This window comes from Caenorhabditis briggsae (genome assembly GCF_000004555.2).
Source record: "Caenorhabditis briggsae complete genome, chrX, whole genome shotgun sequence".
In the NCBI taxonomy this organism is placed as follows: Eukaryota; Metazoa; Nematoda; class Chromadorea; order Rhabditida; family Rhabditidae; genus Caenorhabditis; species Caenorhabditis briggsae.
The window spans coordinates 14299625-14321512 of NC_013491.2; the positions used below are offsets into that span (position 1 = coordinate 14299625).

General features: G+C 36.6%; 1 protein-coding gene across 1 annotated transcript; it reads right to left on the reverse strand.

Annotated features, from left to right (window-relative positions):
• Positions 1 to 2244: 2244 nt before the first annotated feature.
• On the reverse strand, positions 2245 to 11978 carry Cbr-adt-1 (the record flags this gene model as incomplete). Its single annotated transcript, XM_045240099.1, is given in 26 exon segments — positions 2245 to 2410; positions 3082 to 3157; positions 3255 to 3662; positions 3783 to 3808; positions 4326 to 4636; positions 4947 to 5189; positions 5238 to 5335; positions 5381 to 5558; positions 5615 to 5724; positions 5767 to 6043; positions 6639 to 6850; positions 6882 to 6958; positions 6976 to 7549; positions 8573 to 8748; positions 8796 to 8965; positions 9014 to 9106; positions 9157 to 9325; positions 9378 to 9515; positions 9560 to 9840; positions 9934 to 10078; positions 10125 to 10266; positions 10382 to 10523; positions 10719 to 10847; positions 10957 to 11034; positions 11353 to 11598; positions 11919 to 11978. The coding sequence occupies 26 exon segments, from the start codon at positions 11976 to 11978 to the stop codon at positions 2245 to 2247; spliced, it is 4725 nt and encodes a 1574-aa protein (XP_045091470.1).
• Between the last annotated feature and the right edge of the window lie 9910 nt (positions 11979 to 21888).

Genomic DNA, 21888 nt, shown 5'->3' on the forward strand with positions numbered 1-21888 from the left:
GAAGTTTGTGCCGATTGTTCTTTTTAACTCTGAATTTCGATACGAAAAACTTTTTTTTCAGTTCATTTTAACTATTCCTAGGAGTCTGAAGCTCGGCTGTAAATAGTCCGATTACTTTGAAAATATTGGAAGTCATAAAACAGTTTTAGATTGAGAATTTGCATTCACAGGACTTTTGATGAACTACTAGTTTTTCAGTTGCTTGCCGATTTCTGAAGGACACCTGCTTTTTTACTGTTTTCAGTACAAAAACAGAAAAGGGGTATATTTCAGAAATCGGCACAAAACTGAAAATATGAGAATTCTCAAAAAATTCTGTGAATGCAAAGTTTCCAATCTAGGTATGTCGAAAACCTCGAAAATTTTCAAAATGATCGGACACTTGACAGCCGAGCCCCAGACTCCTGAAAACGGTGAAACTCAACTGAAGATTACTTTTTTTCATAAATTTATAGCGAACACTGTAGATTACATTTATTTAAATTTATGAAAGCGTAGCTTGTATTTTCAAAGGAACATCTTACCCTCTATGAACCCAGATGCGCTGTAATTGGCTGTTTTTTGCCAATCTGGCGTCATATTTTCCCGTCAACGCTTAATTTGAATGTCTGCTTCTTCCGAAATGATACCACCTGATTTTCGGTATTTCAATCGTGTATTTGACTTTTCAATAGTTCGTTTATTCATCAAAATTTTTTACAATATTTAACTTTGATATGATTGAGATCTGAATGAACAGGGTCAGAAAGAAGTGGGATTTCAGGAAAGACATTTGAAAACTAGATATGAACACAATAGAATTTGCTGACGTACGGAAGTAATAAATAGAAGTAATAAATTATTAGAAAAAAAGACAGTAATGATGATTTCACAATCAGGGGGAAGACTTGAGAGAAGTGGATGAAAAGCTAGTGACACAGGGCATTTGAGAGACAGTGAGGAAAACTGTGTAATGAATGAGAAGAAAGAGAGAAGAATAGGACATTAAAACGTCAGTAGAAAGTAGAAAACAATAAATTAAATAGACATCTGCCTCCGACTTTTCTCTGTCAGCCCCCCTAATCTAAACCCGCTAATTAAAATGTCGTTTTTCACACGCCCCACACACTGGGTCCCAATTCAGTTTTCCCTTTGCTTGACAAGATAAATGGTGCCGAATTTGAAATTAGGAAGCAGTGTGGTGCTTGGCGTAACGTAATATTCTCAACTGGGGCCAATTTCTGAAGATTGTTATCCGGTTGGGGGCCCATTGGGAATAGGAATTATGACTATGGACATACACAAACACTCCTGTTTGTGCATTTTCGGACCGAAAAGATAAATGGGGAGAAACCAACACCACGCACATATACGCTCCCGTTTTCCATTTCTTCTCAACCTGGATCGTTGGGGTAAAACTGAATAAAGGAATCGCACTAGCTAATCTTTATTTGTGATTTAATATGAGATTTTATATTTTCTGCCCTTTATCCAATTTCCTGTGCAAAGTAAAACGGAAATTGGAAAAGATCTTTGTGGATAAAAGTGGGATTAGTGTCAAAAAATGCATCTATCGTTTGTGTAATTAATTTTTTCCACGAGACCTAATGTCAGAATAGGGTTTCAATTTTCTTATTCTATGTCTAGAGAGCGATATCGGATATAGGACTCATGGGAAATGTCCTTTTCAAGTTGCTTTCCTTATTCCTCAGAATTCGAGAGCAGTGCGCGGGAAAATTGAATTTCGAGTGGTTCAGAGTTGAAGCCAATTCCCTTCACTTTATTCACCCTTTGAATGTGCGTGTGTGTGAAAAAAAAAGTTTGAAAAGTGTTTGCAAAAAAGTGGGACCCAATGCTCTCGTATTCTATTCATTTTGCCATCTAGAGGAGCCCCAGGAGTTGAGTTGGCCCGTCAACCTCATCATCATCACCAATTCAAAGCTGTCAAAACAAGACTTGGGATATATGGGGTACAAAAACGCGATGGGGTGTGGAAAACGCGTTGGGGCAGATGTTGGGTGCCGAATTGCTAAGTCGGTGGCAGATGCATATGCGCATCGAATATAAAAAACAATGGAATACAAAAACCCAGAATTATGGGGTTTTTGTATTGTCATCCTAAGAGAGAACTGTACAGATAGTAGACAAGAATTATGAGCTAGTAAGATAGATGAACAAATAAATAAATAAGTTATGACATTCTAAACCGTTTTGGCCCGCCTGGATATGATTTCAAATGAAAACTACTATTTTTGAATTTGAAGGTCACTGCTGTTGGTCTGTTTCGATAAAATAGCCATCTGCTAAGAGTGACGAAGTAATAAACGACGAGCAGGTTGATTCTGATTGACGACACTCGGTGATTTCGGATGACCGTCCGAAGCATGGTTGTCCTCCGTGACTGGCTGGTGGACTGACACATGCTCGCACTCTGCAATTACGTTTTAGTTTTTCTATTCAAGGTCCTCTATGGCTCATTGTGTTTAGATTTTCGGATTGTCCTCTACCTAATTGTTGGTTGGGTCGGAAAACGGTGGCCATGACAATTTGCTAGATGCTCTTTCTCTCTCCTATGCAAAGCCAATTCCAATTATCAAAACATTCGCATTACTTCTCCAAAGTGTATTAGGCCAGCCAATGTGTTTGTGTGTGTGTGTGTGTGTGTGTTCAATTACCATTATTGTTTTCTCTTTCTAGTAAGCGGGACAAGACGGCTCCCACTAGGCGACAAATGTATTGAATTTCTGATGAAGGGTATAAACGCACATAATTTGCGTTTTGACGCCTCCTCCGTCTTTCGTTTCCTTCTAAGAATACACAGTGGTGGGAGAGGAAAGACTGAGTGGGCCAATTTTTCAAAAAGACGGACAAGGGGGACATAAAAGTAAAATTCTTATATATAGAACGGAGAAGTATGACTGCCTTGGGATTTGAATTTGAAGAGAAATCATGGAATTAATTAGCTTGATGGAAAGCGCTCTGTTTACAACAACATCGAGCATTTGGCGGATTGAATTAGCCCCGTAGGAAATTTAAATTAGCTAATGGATCCAATCATGAACAACACGTTCAAATTAAGGTTCATTAGACTCTTCAACTCACCTCGTTCGTGTACCAAAACCGCAATTACCCATACAACCCGACCATTCGTTCCATGCTGACCATTCACCATCACTCTCTGTAAGAATTATCCGTGTCTTTCCTATCCTCACGATTTCTCTCCCAATGAAATGCGGAAAATAAAACAAATCATGCTGAACTGAATAAAAGTATACCGTGGTCACATGCTGGAAGATCACATAACGAAGTTTGGTGTGCTAATCCTGTGCACAATTGTCCGCCTCTTGGCTCCGGTGAGCTGCACGTCCGATCTCGTGTCTGGACACCAAATCCACAAGAAGCCGAACAAGGTGACCAGTCTGACCAAATGGACCAACCGCCGTCTCTTACTAAAAATGCATGCAAAAAGGGGATAAAAAATGGAAAATGATTTCTGGAATGAGTGGTGCAAAAAGCAAGGGGAAGTGGTGGGGCGAAATAAAACGAAGAAGTGGGTCTGAAGCGATGTGGTTTCAGAAAAACACTTACAGTGACATCGGGCCGGATCGAAACATGGGTTGAGCTCAAAATCTGAGCCAGAACATTGAGCACCGCCTTGTGAAGGTTTCGGGTTGGCACAAAATCTGAAAAGAAACACAGGATTTTATTTCTAAAAATGTAAATTTCTCTCACTGATTTGATGGAAATGAAAAATTACTGGCTAACATGTTTTTGAAAAAAAAATTGAAAAACTCAGAACAAGCGTATATATATAAGATAAATGAGGAATCTAAAAAACAAAATTTCTAAATTACGCTAATTCCAAATTTTCTGACAAAAACGTTTTTGGAGTTCAGAAATTTGGAAAATCGGTTCAAAATTGCATGTTGTCCCATTTGTTCCCAATAAGTTGTTATTGTTACAGTTGTTTTGTTACAACTTGTTTTGAAACAATTTTTCGAACTAGCTACAGTCGACATTTCAATAAATCTCGAATTTTTTGAAATTTCGAAGTAAGCGAAATTCAATATTCCAAAATTAAGTTCCGCCTAGAACTGGTCGACATTTCAATTTGTTTTGAAACTGGATTTTATGAAAAAATAGTGGGAAACAAATAATTTGATTAATAAAATCCTTTTCTGCTAATTTGTTTGGCATTTGAGGTTTACAAATCTTCCTAAAAACCTATTTGATTATTTTTCATTTTTCTAGCAGAACAGTTTTCACAGTTTGAGTCTTTTCATTGACCTAATTTTGATTTCATGATCTTTCTCTTCGAATGATTTCATTTGCCAATTTTCCCATACCTCGTTCTGCTTCTATGCCCATTTCTGCAATAATCGGTACATTCACTCCACGATGTCCAGTCAGTCCATCCGCCATTCACTTTTTCCTCCCCACATACATTATCCATTACGCATGGCCGCTGGTCAAATGAGTATCCGGAACAATAGGCCCCACGATTCGATGGTATCGGTTCACTACACATTCGATTTCGAATTTGATGACCAGTGTCGCCGCAGTCTTTTGAGCACGACGACCATTCCGACCATGAAGACCAGCCACCTGCCGACGGTGAACAGTTCTGGAAAAAATTGTATAGACAGACGGTATGCAGCTGTCACCCAGAAGGCAATTAGATAACAATTAGAGCGGTGTTTTATTCACTTTGATGATCGTAAAACGGTGTGGCAGACGGCCTTTTTTAGATTTCACAACCTCGTCTTTCAGACGCCCGCATCATGATTATCCATGAGGGGGGAAAACCTTGAGTCGTTATTACCATTTTCGAAAGGTATCTACTTGGAAGGAATGACCCCGAGCCAGTCGTTCTTTCTCATTCAAAAGGGAGAGATGAAATTTTTGTATATCAAAAATGTATCCCAAAGTTTAGTTGTTCAATACTTTCCAGTCTCAAACAAACTCACTCCAGGAGCGCAAGGAATCTGTTCCAAAATGGATCCAGCACAAAAACCTTGAACTGTTGGATCGGCTACTTGACAGAATCTTCGTCGAGTGGAGGTCAATGAGAAGCACGAGCATGCGCTCCATGAGGACCACTCGGACCATTGCGGCGCATCAAAACTGTTTTCTGAGATTGTGTTGCCACTTGAGATTGAAGTGCAAGTCGGCAGATTTTTACACCTTCTGCTCTCGGCGTAGCTCGAGCACTAGAATTAATCAGTCTTTGGGAAGGAGATTTAAAAGGGTGGACAGACCTCAGCATTATTGAACAGACAGAGCTTTTGTCGGGTTTGAGTTGCATCATGGCCGCAAGATTTTGAGCACGATGACCAGTCACTCCAGATAAATAAATCTGAAATTACGGAGCTTTAATGGGACATGTTTTGGATACCCAAACCTAAACAGCTATTCAAACTGCACTCCTCATGTTGGATATTCTGCTCTGGACAATTTTCTTCTTGACAATCTCGTGTTCGAACACGCCTTCCAGATCCGCAAGTAACACTACACGGTCCCCACTCGCTCCACTTTGAGGAAGTTATGGATTCGATAGGAAGAAGTGGACGACCAAATGCCTAAAACAAAGAGATTATGAAGGAAAAAACAGTTTCAGAGTTTTGGGTTTGACTACCTTTCTCAACTCATTGCTAGTAATCAGTTTAGGACGTTTTGGAGAAATCGGACCAAACGAGTGCTGTTCTCGAAGGCAAGCATTATCACAAGTTTCTTCATCAATTTTATCTGGAATAAGTAACTGATATATTGCTCATTTTGATAACCAACCTTGACAGTTATCAGTTGTACCATCACATTTCGCAATTCTTTTCCTACTGTCAAATGAAGAACAAGTCTCACAAGGTGTCCATTCAGACCATGGGAGGAAAGTATGGTCACATGGTCCATTGACACACCGGCGCGTTTGAGCAGCGTCAGATTCTTGACAGGATCCACGACGACATGATCTTTCACGAGATTGGAGACCTTCTCCGCAAGTTGCAGAGCATGTAGTCCATTCACCCCATTCACTCCAAACAGCAAGTGAGAAAGTGGATGGGCATTGCTGTAAAAAAAAGATGATTAAAAAGTGGATCGGACGATAATTTATCTCATATCTAAATAAAAATCTGGTCACTTATTTTACTGTAATTGTAATTAAGAATATTCGAAATGAGAAAAAATCGGAATGAAGAAAAATCCGATCTTCAAAATTTTCAAGTTTTGATAAATTCCGATTTTGAAATTTTCTGAATTTCGATATATTCCGATATTGAACATTTCGAAGTTTTCAGAAGTTTTAAATGCTTAACTTTTCTAGAAGAAATTACATTTTCCAATCACAAAAAGACCAAAAACTGATTAACAATTGACAAAAAATTCGAAAACGCAACAAACGTTAAAAGTCGAGTCCCGCAAGTGAATTTTCAGCGTGCGCCTACGACATACCGTAGTCTAAAAATCTCTAAATCCGGAAAGAAAAATCTTTGGAATTGTTCCGTTCGCAATTTTCGGAATTTTCAAAATTCCGATTTTTGTTACGAACCTTTGAACGAAACTTTATCATAAATGTAAAGTTTTTTTTGAAAAATAAAACAAGTCTTTTTTTATGATAAAGAACATTTTTTGCCTTGTGTTTTTAACTGGAAATCTTTAATCACCTGCTGATTACATGTCCTTGCTTGCTTGTTCGCTGTTGCACACAATTCTCCGTCACATAATCGCTCTCTGATTTGAAAACCAATACCACATGACACCGAGCATGGCAACCAGTCTCCCCAAGTCTGTGAGATGCATTTTTGAGTGTTACAAGACTCTTTCTCCAAATCATCTCCTTCACATTTAAAGTCGAGGCATTTTCTGAAACAGCTTTCTAGTTTGAAATAGTATTTTTCAGTTCATACCGTAATCGGTATCTACGTCCACCACCACACGTCTGGGAGCATGATGACCACTCGTCCCAGTTGGTCCAACATCCTTCCTGTAAAAATCATAAGCTCAGTCTGACTTTTACCAGCATAAGCAATCAAAAGTTTTGAAAAAAAAACACGTACATTATCACAAGGCCGCTTCTCTTGCAAATGCTCACTGGCGCATTGGTCTGTGAGACATGGACGGAATCGTTTCTGAATTCCAAGTGCACACTTTTCACTGCACGGACCCCAATCTTTCCATTCTCCAAACTCTTCACAGTCCCGAAGAACACCTTCACAAGCTCGACTTTCTTCCGAAACTCCTTGACATTTTCTTCCTGATGAGCACTTCCTCTCACGGACTTGTCGACCACCGGGACCACAAGAAACACTGCATTCTGACCAAGAAGACCAATCTTCCCACTGATGAATGCTTCTTCCTTCGAGTCTTGGACAATCTTCTTGTTGCTCCACAAGAGCTTTATTGTCACATGATAGTGCTAGACATTGGCCACCAACACAGTAAGCGTCAAATCCGCATGGGGTACCGTCAGGGAATTGGCCTTTGTTTCTGATGAGTTCAGAGCCGATGAGATGACACCAAACACGACAAGGTTGGGTGGAATCTGAAATTTTCCAATTCGTCAAACATTGATGAGCTTGATTTGTGATACAGTAACAATCAATAAGATAAACAGCTGCGTATTTTTCAGTTAATTTTAGCACCCCTGTTTAACTCGTTTATCTAGTAACAAGGGAACCTCAACACCTCAAAAACCCAGATTTTGATGAAAATTACAGGATATGTTGAAAATCGCCTATCTAGACATCTCAAAAACTTTAGGATCCGCCCGCCAGTTTCAGCCGAGTTGTTTTAGTTTCAGTACCAAAAATCGCCGTTTCAGTGCAAAACAGTGATTTTTCAAGACGATTTTCTGTACTCCTAAGAGGTTCCAGAACTAGAATATTTTTGTATTTGACTTGAAATTTTATGAAACATGGTATTTCAAACATTTTCTCAGAAAATATTTTTTCAATTTTCGAAGAAATCTGGAAAATCGTGCAAAAAATTCAAAAATAGAAAATCATTTTGTCTTTGAGGAAATGTTTGAAATATCAAATTTCATTAGATGTTAAGTATAACACAAAAAGATTCAAATTCTGGAACCTTTTAGGAGTGGAGAAAATCGTCTTTGAAAATTGCTGTTTTGCACTGAAACTGCGATTTTTGGTACTGAAACAGATATATCTTGGATGAAACTGGCGGGCGGATTCTAAAATTTTCATAAATGTCTTGTTTGCCAATTTTCAACATATCCTGAACTTTTCATCAAAATCTGGGTTTGTGAGGTATTGAGGTTCCCTTATAAAAACTTGAAAAAAAAAACAGATCTCTTTCAGAAACTGCAAATGCTAAAAAAAACTAGGAGTTTTAAAAAAATTCTGTGAATGCAAAGATTTCAATCTAGGTTTGTTTTACACACTACAAAATTTTCAAGGTAATTGGAAACTTGCTCTAGACTCCTTAAAGCAGTCGAAACGACCAAAACTCAACTGAAAAATACGTTGTCGTATCTTATTTACCGGTGTTGTAGATATTTCAGCTTTACGGAACTTCATTTCGAAGTTTAAAACAGTTATGAACAGTTCTGCTTCTAGATCAGAGCATTTCAATAACTCACGTTCAAAACCTTCTCCTGTAAGCTGTTGATCTGGCTTATGAGGATCAAACTTGATGGATGAGCATATTTTGTTTCCGAATTCTTCTCGAGTGAATCCCAAGCAATTACTACTGGTTGCACCACAAACGATTCCTCTGATATTGGCACCTTCACAAGTCCGCCCACCGTTGTTTGGCCTAAAACATACAATATGTTTCCTATTCGAGTTTTAAGTGAAGCTCACGCTGGATTAACGCAGTCTCTGTGTTGTGCTTGAATAGTGATACTTCCAGACACGGCACACTGTTGAATGGGACATCCTTTCTCCGCACCACCCCACTCACTCCATTGACCATCGATAGGGACTGGAGGTAGATCAAAGTTCCAAGATGTGCAATGTCCTTTGTGGCACCACTAAAAATCAGTTTTTTAGCCAATAGTGAATATTAATGAATTAATTACCTTATTATGTCCACACCAACTTCCTTCGAGAGCCGGATGAGCTGTTGAAATTGTGGAGCCACTATTTCCGCACCATAGGATACGACAAATGTCCTAGAAATATTGTATTTACTCTAGAAATTATTATACATTTGAAAACTTACATCCATAGCCTTTCCATTTGGAATTTCCACCCTATAATCGCGCCCCCAAAAATATGAACATTGCTGATCGGCTGTGAATCTTTGGCCCGGTAGACGTGTATCACTCAAATGATTGGTAGATATCAAACCAGGAGAAGCATCTCGAAGACAGTTTCCTCGACCGGATTCACTGAAAACAATTTTAGATGGAAGGTTTTCCTCATTTTCGAGGGAATACATACTCAAGTTGAAGCAAGAAAGCATTGAATTCTCTCACGGAACAATCGGACCAAGTAGTTTTTCCTGCTCCATTTACAGCAGACATCAGACAACAACCTTTATTACATTGGTTTTGTACTCCGTCATGGACCATACCCATACTGAAATTTAGAATAAAATTCATTTCAAGAAATAAAGAACTTACTTATGACCCATCTCATGAGCCAAAACAAAAGATCTTCCTAGATGGAGACCTTCGACCAACGAGCATGCAAATAATGGATCACACATTCTAGCGACTGGAGCAACTCCTGCTACTGATGTTGTAGTATGGTAGATGTCGTATCCGGTAAGAAGAACTCCATGATCCCAATGATTCATATCAGTCAGGTCAGTACCGGGATTCATGTGGGCTTGATAGCGACAAAATGCATCAAGGAGACTTTGAGCTTGACCGTTTTTGTGTACACCAGTGCTCAAAGAGCTCTGAAAGCATTTTGAATTAATGGAAGTACTCGTTTTTCAGCATTTTTAGCAAAATTCGTATTTTCATCAAAGTGAAAAATCTCAAAAATTTACCGGCTGAGTTTTCCACATCTCGTACCGAACTATCACAATATCAAGATTTGGCGTTAATGTGTCTTGTTGGTACAAAACATGAACGTTGTTGATTAGAGCCAATGAAAACTCGAGCAGATGTTGTTCTGCGTCTTGTATATACTCTCTGAAATTTTCTTAATATTTTTATGCTTTTAAAATTTCTGTCATACCTCTCGAAATGCTCAAAAAGTTTAGAATCCAGAAACAATCCAATTTCTAAAGTAATTGGGTCCATATTTGGGAAAATGAAGGGAGAGTCGAGTTGAGCAGATGTTGGAATCGTGTAGTTGAAATGCAGATGGGCTGGAATAGCTGAATAGCAAAGAAAATGAAACGGTTAAGCGGAAGCGAGATAATAGAGACGCGTGGCGACATAACAAAGTATGATAAGTAAATTTGATATTAGTTTGTTAAGATGAACACTTACTCATTGCAGGATCATCTAGTTGCTCACTAGTGTCACAGAAAGATTCTTGTTCTTCTTGAAGTCTGGTGATTTCTTCACGGATTTTATTTTCGGTATCTGTCAGAAGTCCCGCAGATCTTTTGTAAACCAGGTGGCGTTCTTTCTGGAATTTTCAACACTTTTAATATTTTTCATATTTATCAATTTTCCCGAATTTCTGGAATTTTCAATTTGTTCCATTTTTTAACCTTTTATAATATTTCACTGTGGCAAGATTGTAATATTCCTTTTTCTTCTTTGCACTGGGATTAAATAAAGAAACTAAGTCTGTTCAGGTCATAAGCCGCTTAGCACCTACCTGAAGATGGTGAACTCGTTTGGGCAGCGTTTGAAGCACCAGAAAATGATCCTCCATTACAAGCGAACCCATTAAAGCGCCACAATCGGATATTGCGGCTTTCATGTTACCATGTGACTTGACTTCTCCCTACAATGTTTTAGAAGTGCATTGAAAAGCCAGAAATCTCATAATGATCCTTTTCTATATTTAATTTCGGATTAACCCCTTCCAGGTATTTCTCGTTGTAACTTTCTACCTGATAATGACATTGGTTATAATCCCGTAGACCGTCGTAAGTGGTGACGGCATCATCACCATGTCGTATCACAGAGATCTGAAAGCAGGTACTTTCCTTATATTACTTTTAAAGTGGTAGTTGTAAACTGTAAGACACACAAAAGCTTCTGCTTTCATTTTCATCTAGCCAGAAGTTGAGTCACCCAGACTTCCAAATCTGACGAATTCTTTTCAAAAGTGGAAACGAAAAGCAAAAGGAAAAGTGATATGAAGGATATATATTGCGTAAGAGAGTCTCACGCAATAAAAAGCGAAAGTTGTCTTCTGTTCAGCTTTTCTCCTTTCGTTTTCCAATGATAAGCTTTTGGAAGGTCATTTGCAAAAAGAGAAAATTCATAGAAAATGAAAGACTTACAATGTGTGGACTGACGATTCGTGAATTTTTGCGAAGATTCAGGTGATAGGTGTCGTTCCAAGCAACAAATTTCATTTTTAAGCCTCCATTTTTAAGAGGATGTCTGGTGGTTTCAATGAGACTGTACTCGGGAACCTGGAAAACATTGTAAGTAATCATTAAGGTGAAGGAAAAACTTACTTCATGCTTGTTGGAAACACCAAAGACTTGTTTGAGCTCTTCTTCGTTTAAATGATGATGTACACTCTGAAAATTACTGTAAGATATAGTTATAGGATTCAGTGATTTTCCAAATTTTCAATACAATTTTTTCAAGATCATAAAAGAAACTAGAATTTCAAATTGGAGGAGTTCAATTTTCAAAAAAAAAAAAGTCACGATTTAAAAAAAAAATGCTAGGCTAGATATTTCTGAATTTTTCAGTTTTCAAAAATCTCAAAAATTAGCAAACATATTTTCACTGTAGAATAATTTTCTACTGTTAAATAAAATATAATTTTAAATAAAAGATTTCAATTTCACTTTTCAAGAAAGCTAAAGTTTTTTTTTGAAAAACAAGAACTGACCTGTGATATCCGAAAAGCTGTGGAAAAGAGAAAGGTGATAACTATGAATAACGGTGGCATGTGCCGTTCGACGCGAATCGCTTTTCATATGCGGTGTGATCTTCTTTCGTCGTTTTTTTCGTGATTCGTCCGCCCGCTTGCGCTGCGCCTCGCGATTTCCGTCCTCTGTGTCTGTGTCACCCTCTGCAGCTTCTTCCTTCAATCTTCTGTCGAGGCTTCTGTATCCCTTTTCTGTAGCTGTTTCGTCTTTAACTGTCTGTGTTTATGCCCTTTTCTCTTGCTTCTGCCTCTACTTCAACTTCTTCTCTTTTTTGTCTTCTTTGGTCACTTTTTGCCGTAGCCAGTTCGTTTTCTAACCAATGGCAAATCGCGTGTCGGCCTTTTCCGTCTTTCTGTACAACGTTTTTGTTAGCAGAAGATTTAGAGAGGAAGTTAAATAATCGAACGGAAAAGTGAAAGGGAAATTGTAATAGATAGGTTCTTCCCAGAACCAATTCAAGAGATTTATGATAGAATGAAAGGATTACGGTAGATAAGTCAATGAATTGAAAACGTTGAACACGAACGGGTTGTGATATATTTCAGACTTTAAAAATTAAAATGCTCAACTGGGGAATAAATGATTCGAATAAAAAAACCGTATCAGACGGCATGGTGCCTACCAAAACTTGGCATCATCCTCCTCCTCCTACTCCTTTTGCCCCAGCATCATCCTCATCATCAGCGAAAAAGTTGAAGAAGCAACACATACACTCTACTACTCACGAACATCCTAACCGGTTCGACTCTGTTTCTCCCTCGATCCCTCACTGTTCTGTCTCACTTTTTCCCTCCGTTTATATTTCGTCTATTATACACTTTTGACTCTTGAAATGGGTGGTTGAATTGAAGTGACCAATGAATAAAACGGTTGGATAAGGTAGGGAGAAGAGGAAAGAATGAGACATCGAGGTGTGTTCAGGTTTTCTTTGAGCACGCATTCTGGGAGGAGGAATGAGCAAATATACACTTTTGACAAAAGTTCAAGAAAAAGTGTTTCAACCCCTTTTTTAAACTGAGCGTTTGAATTTAACCTAGAAGCAGAGGGTAATAAAACATTTGAAAAGCCTAGGAAAAAACTCAAAGATTCAAAATGAATTACAACATTTAAATTTTAACTTTAAATTATGGAAAAATGATCAGCAGAATTCTCAGATTATAAGCAATTTTTGGCTGGCCGGTTCTTTAAAAATTATAAAAGAAACTTTTGATTTTTGAACTCTAGCCATCTTACAAAAAAATTAATTTGACAAAAGTTACAGTACCTAAAAAAAGCGAACACTTCTCCAGATGATTCTGCAACATGAAAAAATTATGGAAAAACGAAAGAGAAATGGGAACACCAAAGCGTTGAGCGTTGTTGGGCAAGCCCATGATTGCATTCATAAATTGGATGGTCAGTTGAAGAAAATGCGCCCCTGTGGTGTCTAATGTTACAATTTTCTGGTTTTTTGGACGAATCCATCCATACAGACAAGGAAAAAAGGGCGATAATTGGTGGTTGGCAATCAGGTGGTGAAGGAGAAAATTGAAACTTTATCCTTGTTATCAAATCATCAAGAAGAAAAAAGTTCGAGTGAAAGCAGCTATCAAGGGCAAGAGACGGTATTTTATCCGTTCTAGAGGTCTTCGTCAGGTCGTTGTAACAATAGAGAAGAATCTAGAAGAATCGTGTTATAGTCAAAAAAGGAAAAGCTAAAATGATGACTAATCAAGAATTCGACAAAAATTGAATGAAACGTCATAGAGAATTTTTATAATTTCAAAAACAATAGGTTTTCTTTCATGTAACAGTTACTAAACATTCAAAAAGTTCTTCGACTTTTCAGAATCATTCAAATTTTGTCAAGGTTTCGATAGCGTAAAAATCCAAAAACAAAACTCCTAACAAGCAAAAAAAAAGAAAAGAAGCGGCAACTTGAATTTAGGCTATCATCATCTTCTCGCCCTGGCTAGTTGTGAAAATTCAGACTAGGTTGCTAATTGAAACCCTCTGACCGGTTCCTGAATCCTCGTTTCTCCACCTTTTCCCCCTTCACACCACACTTCTAAACCATGATTCACAAATAATAATGAAAAGTGAAAAAAAGAAAAGCACTTACTAAATTGGCATATAAATTATCAATGATATGATTGGATCATAATACTGAAACTTGAACACGTTCAGCTTCTTATTGCTGTTTCATCTTACATTGTAACAATTGTAATGTTATCTAACATATTCTGATTAGTTTATCAGATAGGCGTGGTAAAGATTTGGATAAGAGGGAAAGGAGGAATAACATTTGCAGCAATAAAAAACTATCAAACAAAGAGATATAAACATTGATCACTGGTGAAAATCTAGTAATTCCGAAAAAATTACAGAAAAGTAATATTCATAGGTGCGGTCAAGTTGAAATAGGGGAAATGTTTGCTGACCACATACTAAAAAATTTTGGTTGTATTATTTTTTTTCATATAACGGGATTGTTCAAACATCACAGAATCATAAGTCAGCTTCGTTTTTTTCTAGCAAGCACTGTTCGTTTTGTCAAATCATTTGAATATGAAGTATTAGTTTACTAAAGTTTTCACCGACACAGAAGATTAGGTTGAGATGAAAAGAGAATGGGGGATGAAAGGCAGAAAAAAAGAATACTGACCGCTTCAACCGGCCCGGACAGTCAGTCAGTTCGTCTCTGGACAATGAAAAAATCGTCACGGTGACTAGTCTGTTTCCCCTCTGGCTAGATGCCAATTCGAGGAGCCTTTCGTGGTTACTAGTTTTTTCTGTCTATTTGAATACTGTCTATGGCCGTTGGCTTGGCTTTGAATCGTTGCCGGAAAAAATCACTTCATACAGACAAGTGGATTAGAATATATCTGCATATGCGAGAAAAGCGTGTGTTGCAGTTTAAATTTTGTTGTTGTAAAAATTTTTTGGAAAGTTTTTGAGTGGTAAAACTAAATGGCTTTTTTGAAAAGCGAAAATATGAATAATAAAATCATTTTGGTATGATTAATCGAAAGCTTTTTTTATCAATTTCACGAACACAAAGCAATAGCCAAAAAAATCCAAGAAGAAAATTAGGCTAGCTCAAAAAAACAGGAACTATCTGATCCACATAACTATGACACTTACCAGGAAACCTGTTTGATAGAAACATTTTATACCATCGAAAGCTTTGTGTACTTTATGTCAATAACTGAATGATATTCTGATGACGTGAACAGAGTCAATGTGAAAAAGAAGCAAACTGTAGGAGGAAATGACCAGAAAAACGAAGAAAAAGCATGAAAAGTAAAGAAGAAAAATATGTTTCGTGAGATGAACAGTTTGTTCAGCTGACGGCCAGGAAACTACTACGTCTACACGTAAACGATGTGAAGAAATGTAAAAAGCGAAGAAGAATAGGAAGAAAGGAAAAGCTGCGAGTTGTATTTTTTCTTTTTAATTGTCAAAATTCAAACGGATCCGCCTTCGCCACTCATAAAAAAGTTGTAAACCGAAACAAGAGGATAAAAGTTCTTTGATAGAGTTCACAGTTAATTGCCATCATAAAGTACATCCTCCAGGTGAAGACGTTTGTTGGAAAATGTATAATTTGGAATGAAAACTGTATGGATTTTGTGAGAGGCAAATTAAAAAAGAATTAGGACATATGCAGATATTTTAAGTTCAAATTATACGAATTAAAAACTTTTATGAATACCATTTCTTTCTATGAATTTACCCTACATACACTTTGAGCTGAATTATTTCAGTTACTTCAAAAAACTTGAGCTGGTTTTCAACTGATAAACCATTTATCATAATATCAGAAGTGTTTAGCCAGCAGACAAATTTTCGATATCTTGCATAGGAGTCAAGAAAAATTAATTCAAATTTGCCGGTGTGAGGGCCCTTCTATTACAGGTTTTTTGCTATAGGACTTGAAAAATAAAACTGTTATTTAATACCGTATTTTATCTAACATTACCCAATACGTCCACATTGAGCTCCATTATCTTAGTTCCTTGGGAAGATATCAACAAATTTTCAACAGATAAATTATTCATCACAATATCCCCTCCATTTTATTAGTTGGCCTTGCTTTGATATATCTTCTAGGAGCCCAGACAATTGAACTCAAAGTAAACGTATGTAATGAGTTTCTATTAGATCAATCACGGTATCAAGTTTCTGGTTTTTGGTGAATATCAATATTATTCCGTTATCATTTTAACCCAGAGATCTTTTTGATTTATCGAACAATTTTTCAATTTTTGACATTGGGAATTATTCTCATCATCTTTTTTCTTTTCGATTTACAAAAAAATTGAAATGTTTTCAAAATCTCATTAAACTTCAACATAAAAAATTGAACAACCGTAATACATTTATTAAGGCCTGCTGCCCTTCTGTTGTTTCAAGAAACCTCCTGAAGGCCCTTCTATTACAGGGGCCCTTCCATTTTCCGGGCATTTTTTCCAAACTTTTCCATCGAAAAATCCGGTAAATTTTCGTTTAAAATTCGTTGAAGGCTTTCAGTGTCATCAAAATTGAGCAAGTTTTTGAACAAAATGGAGTGTTTCCGTAAATTTTTGAGAAATTTTGAATTCTCCGAAATGTTTTTCACTGAAAACGTACGACATAATTCAATTTCAAGAATCATATTTTGAAGAGATCCCTTCTATTAGAGGGGTCTATCTATTGAAGACGTCGTTATAATAATACAGGTTTCACAGTATGCGAATTTCAAAATTTTTATTTCAAATTCTGTGAAACATTCAATGTATTTTTTTCTGACAACCCATCAAAAATCTTTAAAATGTTCCTCACATTATACATACATGTTATGCCCGTAAACTCAATTCTCCGCCTTGCTCAAATGGAGTCTACTTCTTTTTTATGATGTATGAATTTTTCAATCTTGTTCTCGCCAGTCGTAATTGAAGGTTGTTTTCTGACATTTCGTTTTTTTTGTGTAAGAATACGATTTTGATTTGAGACAATTTGTTTTTCCCAAGAGGATTAATTTTTTGTGAAGAAAAAAACATTCCGACCATAAAATTTATACCTGGTTCGTTCTGATTTGTGGGAAGCTAATTTTTTTTTGTATGAGACAAAAAAAAAACTCTGTCCCTTTTTCCCATTCCTTCCATGACTCACTCTACTCTTGTTTATTGAAAATTTCCACACGCTGTTTTCGACTCCAATGTCCCAGAAATCCAGGTGACACCTTATGGATTCAATCTCGACATCATATTCTGAAGAATTTCCCCAATGCACACCTGCTTCTCAAAGCTCACTCTGACTCGCAAAACTCTGAACTAATTATGAATTGGAGAAGCTCTCTTTGGAATGTGTCTCCTCTTCCGCCTACAACTTTATGTTGCTTTTCAATTCATTTCCTTCTTTTTATATCTTTTTTCCTTTTCTTTCCATCATCTTGGCACCTAATTAATTATTCAGACTTTGCAGAAGACACGTTGTGAACTTTTTCATTTCATTTCGTATTTGTTTGATAGATGCTTCCAAATTTCTCCGTTGAGGTCCGCATGAAATATATCTACGTTTACTCTCGATTTACACGTTCTGGCAATTCACATCAATGTATAATCTTCATCATAATCCATTCATCACATACTCCCATTAATCTCATTTATATTCAACAAGCTCTTAATCTCTTGAAGCAATTTCAACCCTTTTGATGTTCACGTGAATGAAAGGAAAACAAAAAATAGGACTAGACTTCAAAAGCAATGAAACTTCGAGATGAAAAGAACATTTTCGTTTCACACGTAAATTCTAGCAGAACATGAAAAATGTAGCTCTTCTCAATAAAGAAAAGTGCGTAGGCAATGCAGTATATAAGTCTGAACTCCTTGTTTTTCGAATTGTTTACAGTCTACAATTTTTAGATCATGTTTTCTCATTCATTTTTCTAGTGGATACAAATTTTTCAATTAGTATTTCCTCTGTTTCTTTTTACACTCGGTGTCTTTAAAAATCAAAATAATTTTCCCCAATAGTTTTTTCGTTTCATGCTTCATGATCTTCTGAGCCTTTGAGGAGAAAAAAGTGCAACACTGATCATCAAGACAAGAAGAGACAACAGTTGGCGTGAATGGTGCTTGTTTTGACGTCACGTCAGTTGTGGAGAAAAGATAGGAGATGGGAATCCTTTTCACTCTGACCCGTAGTTTGCCCTGAAAACCTGCGCGAGACTTGCAAAATTACAAAAATTAAAATACCACATTCCCCCTAATAGTGCATCCAAATCGTCAACATTGAGCTCGATTTTCGTGGCTCCTGAGGAAAATATCAAACACTTGCCAATTAATAAAATGTTAATACATAATATTATGATAAATAATCTTTCAGTTCGCAACTTTTCGATATCTTCCACAGGAATCCGGATGATTGAGCTTAAATTTGACGGTTTGAGTGGGTATTTTTTGTTAATTGTCATTGGCATCTTACATGGGCAATCTTAGCTGAAAATGGACCTTACGTTTAATGAAAACAATAGTTTTTATTTTCATTTTTTCTGAATAACTGGCCATAATAAACTGTTTCGGATTAAAATTTAAAAAAAAAGGAACATTATCTTACCATTTTTCATAGATGAACGTTCCACATAGGCACATACATTTCCATAATTTTCATATTTCTCGGAGATCATCACCAATACCCCTCAACGATGGAGACGTATCTTCCAAAGGACACCGATACCCACAGTATCTCCAGTATCTCAGATTTCTTCGATAAGATCAGGCCTCCCGACGTTTAGGACACTCTTCAGACTGTTTGTTGATCTCTGTAGATGACTTGGGGGATAGTTTTTGCAATTGAGTAAAACAACTTTGCTAAAAATGTTTTTTCTTAGCTTAAAATTTTTCTTACACGCTTTTTTAAACATACTTTGTTGGGGAGACATATAGTGTGTTTATATGTTCCCGTAACTTGACAAATTGTCTAGTACGAGCCACTGAAAAGAAAATAGTAAACGTAGACGTTGTATTCATGCATTCATTCAATTTTTTCTTTTTGTCGTGTGTTTTCTGAGTGACGTCATATACACAAAAAGCACACTCCCAGAAAAATGAAGAAGGCTAGAAAGGTCAAGATCGATCAAAATTTTGTGATTTTATTTGAGATTTATTATGTATATTTTCGAAAAAAAAAACTTCTCGAGTGATCATTGAGATTTAGTCCAAATAACAGACATGGACTTCCGGCTTTCTGAATTTCGGATTCTGACATTTTTTATGGGACAACAAACACATAAGTACGTTTTTGAACTATGATCAGAATGCTTTGTAATGCTTTGTGATCATGATATCAAGGTTGACACAAGTGATAAGTGATAGCTGTTTGATTTGTCGACGGAATCAAAATGACAAGGTTTCATTTTCTGAACCCGTAGTTTACATCAGAAGTTTAGCAGAATAGAAACGAGGGATTAGATTTCTATGCTTTTAAAAAACGTTTTATCTATGAGAAGAGATTCATATTGTCATTTTCAATGTACTAACACATGTGGGACACCATTGAAAAGTATGAATGTATAGAGACATGTACGGGATAGCTCGCGGAGCAACGATTCGCAACATCTTCATGTCGCAAGCATAACCAACTGGCCTTTTTGCTCATCGTGAGGGGAAAAGAGAAGAAACGACGTGAAAACTTTTTTCCTTTTGACAAGTACTGAGTCTCTTCTCAGCCTTTTCGGTTTTCCACACTATTTACGCATCGGTCGTTCACTCTTTCTCCGCTCCCGACGTACACACTAGTTTTGTCTCTTTTCAAACTGCGTCTCATCTTTCGTTTCTTTGAATAGAGAGTTTTTTCTCTGCGGTCTCTTCCACCTAGTCTACTCTCTCGCCCCGTTTTCGTTCTGTTCGTTTGTCTCTGTGCGGTCCGAATGTAATATTGGTGTGGTGGCTATCTCTCTCTCTCTCTCTCTCTTCATCTCGTTCTTAGCGTTTTTCCCATCTTTCTCTCGCTTTTCACCATGTTCACCAATTTCTACGTCTATCTTTTTTTCTTTTTTTTATTCTTGAGTTTTTTTTTTCTGAGTTTTCATCATTTTCCTTTTTCATTTCTGGGTTTAATCCATCTTTTACGAGAAATGATTTTTCTAAGAACCAGAAACCATGGATTTAGAAGAGATTAGTACAAATCCTGCTTTTCTAAGAGTCCAAATATGTCGTTGATCACATCCAAACACAGAAACGAAACAAACGTGAAGAAACTTGTACACGGAACAAACTAAAACCGTAGCCAAAGAACGCGGTGATAGTAGTTGTCGCAAAAAGTCCACAAAGCACTGTCAAACATCATTGACCTTTCCTACCTTACACTTTTGGCAACAAACGCCTGTGTTTCACTCAATTTTCTCTTTAAAAAAATTTCGGTCCCGTTCTCCGCTTTTTGTACTCCTTTTCAAGTGGAATACTTTGTAGTTAAACCTTATGAGATCTCCGATATACGCGTATGTGTCCCCAATTTTCTCTGACCTCACTGCACTTTTCCGCAACATTCCAAACTTATTTGTGTGGTAAGTGTATTCGGGGTTTTGTTTCGAAAACCTTTTCGTTTGAGTCTTCGGAAGAAACCCGTTTCTTGTAGTTGTCCTTACCATTCACGTTTTTACTATCTTATCAAAAGGAAACGGACAATAAATAGTTTCTTCCTAGTGATTCTTGAACTATTAGATATTAAAAACGTAGTTTTCCTTTATTCATGCAAATCTAAAATTTTCGAACTATTGAAAAAATCATTGTTCAAGTCTTCTTGATGTCGAGGATCATCTGAGAGAAATGAAAGGAAATCTTATCAAACACAGATAGATCATCTCTTTTAAATGTGTTTTAGTCATCTATCAATCTTGTCATAAACATCGGTGAGCCATTTCGCGATGAAAAAATTATTGATGGTAACGGAAGCGTTTGGGGCAAATGTGTAGAGGTTCTTCTTCCCACATAAATGATTGAAAAGGAAGGGAAGCATTAGAATTAGTTGTAATGCATTAAGCTGAGAGGTTCCACTGACGTCTTGATGTGTTTATGTGCTCATTGATTATTAAGAGGTATTTTTTGAAAAGTTCTGAAAGGTTCTGGAAATATTCATTGAAATAAGTAGCGTACTTCAGAGTTTTTTATTTTTTTCGCATTGTAAAAAAATTTGACTTATCGCATTCATGACTATAACGTGTGTTTAAGAATACTCTAATAATTTCAGATTATTCCTTCAATAATAAGTTTGGGTTTTATGAATGCAAATGGATTTTCCGTTACAGTTATCGATTTTGATAGCAATTTCGGCAATTCAGAAAAGTTTCCAAAATTTTTTTACATATTTAAAAACTTCTCAATACGTACTTTACAATTTCAATTTGATTTCAAGCTGGCAAATGCTCTATAAACTTTACCATCATGAGCATTCTTAAGAGATCTGAAAATCCTAGAAATGGCGAAAATGTCTCAACATAATTCCGAAACTTGAATAGAGTAATCATTATCTGCTTGATATTTTAAAATCGACTGTTTGAAGATTAAGTGACCATTTTCAACAAACAACAACTAATCACAAATTTCGCTTTCAAAGAAACTCGAGATTTTGAAGTTTTCAAGGTGGTCCTATCATTACACATCTCGATCTAAAACATGAATTTCGTCTCTAGTCAATGTTATTACAATTTTTCTAATTTAAACTTTTTGGAATTAACTTCTACGCATATTTACTCTCTACTTTTTCACTGTAACAATATACAACGTTTCGAATAAACAAAATGATCAGTTTCATGTTCTCCAACACCTTTACCAATCCTTTTTTACCGATCAATACAGTGATCACTGAATTTAAAATACTTCAAATTAAAACTAGTTCTTTTTCCTTTCTTTCTCTCATCACTTGGGAAACAATTTTTTTTGAAACATCCCTATGAAAATATCGAAAGTT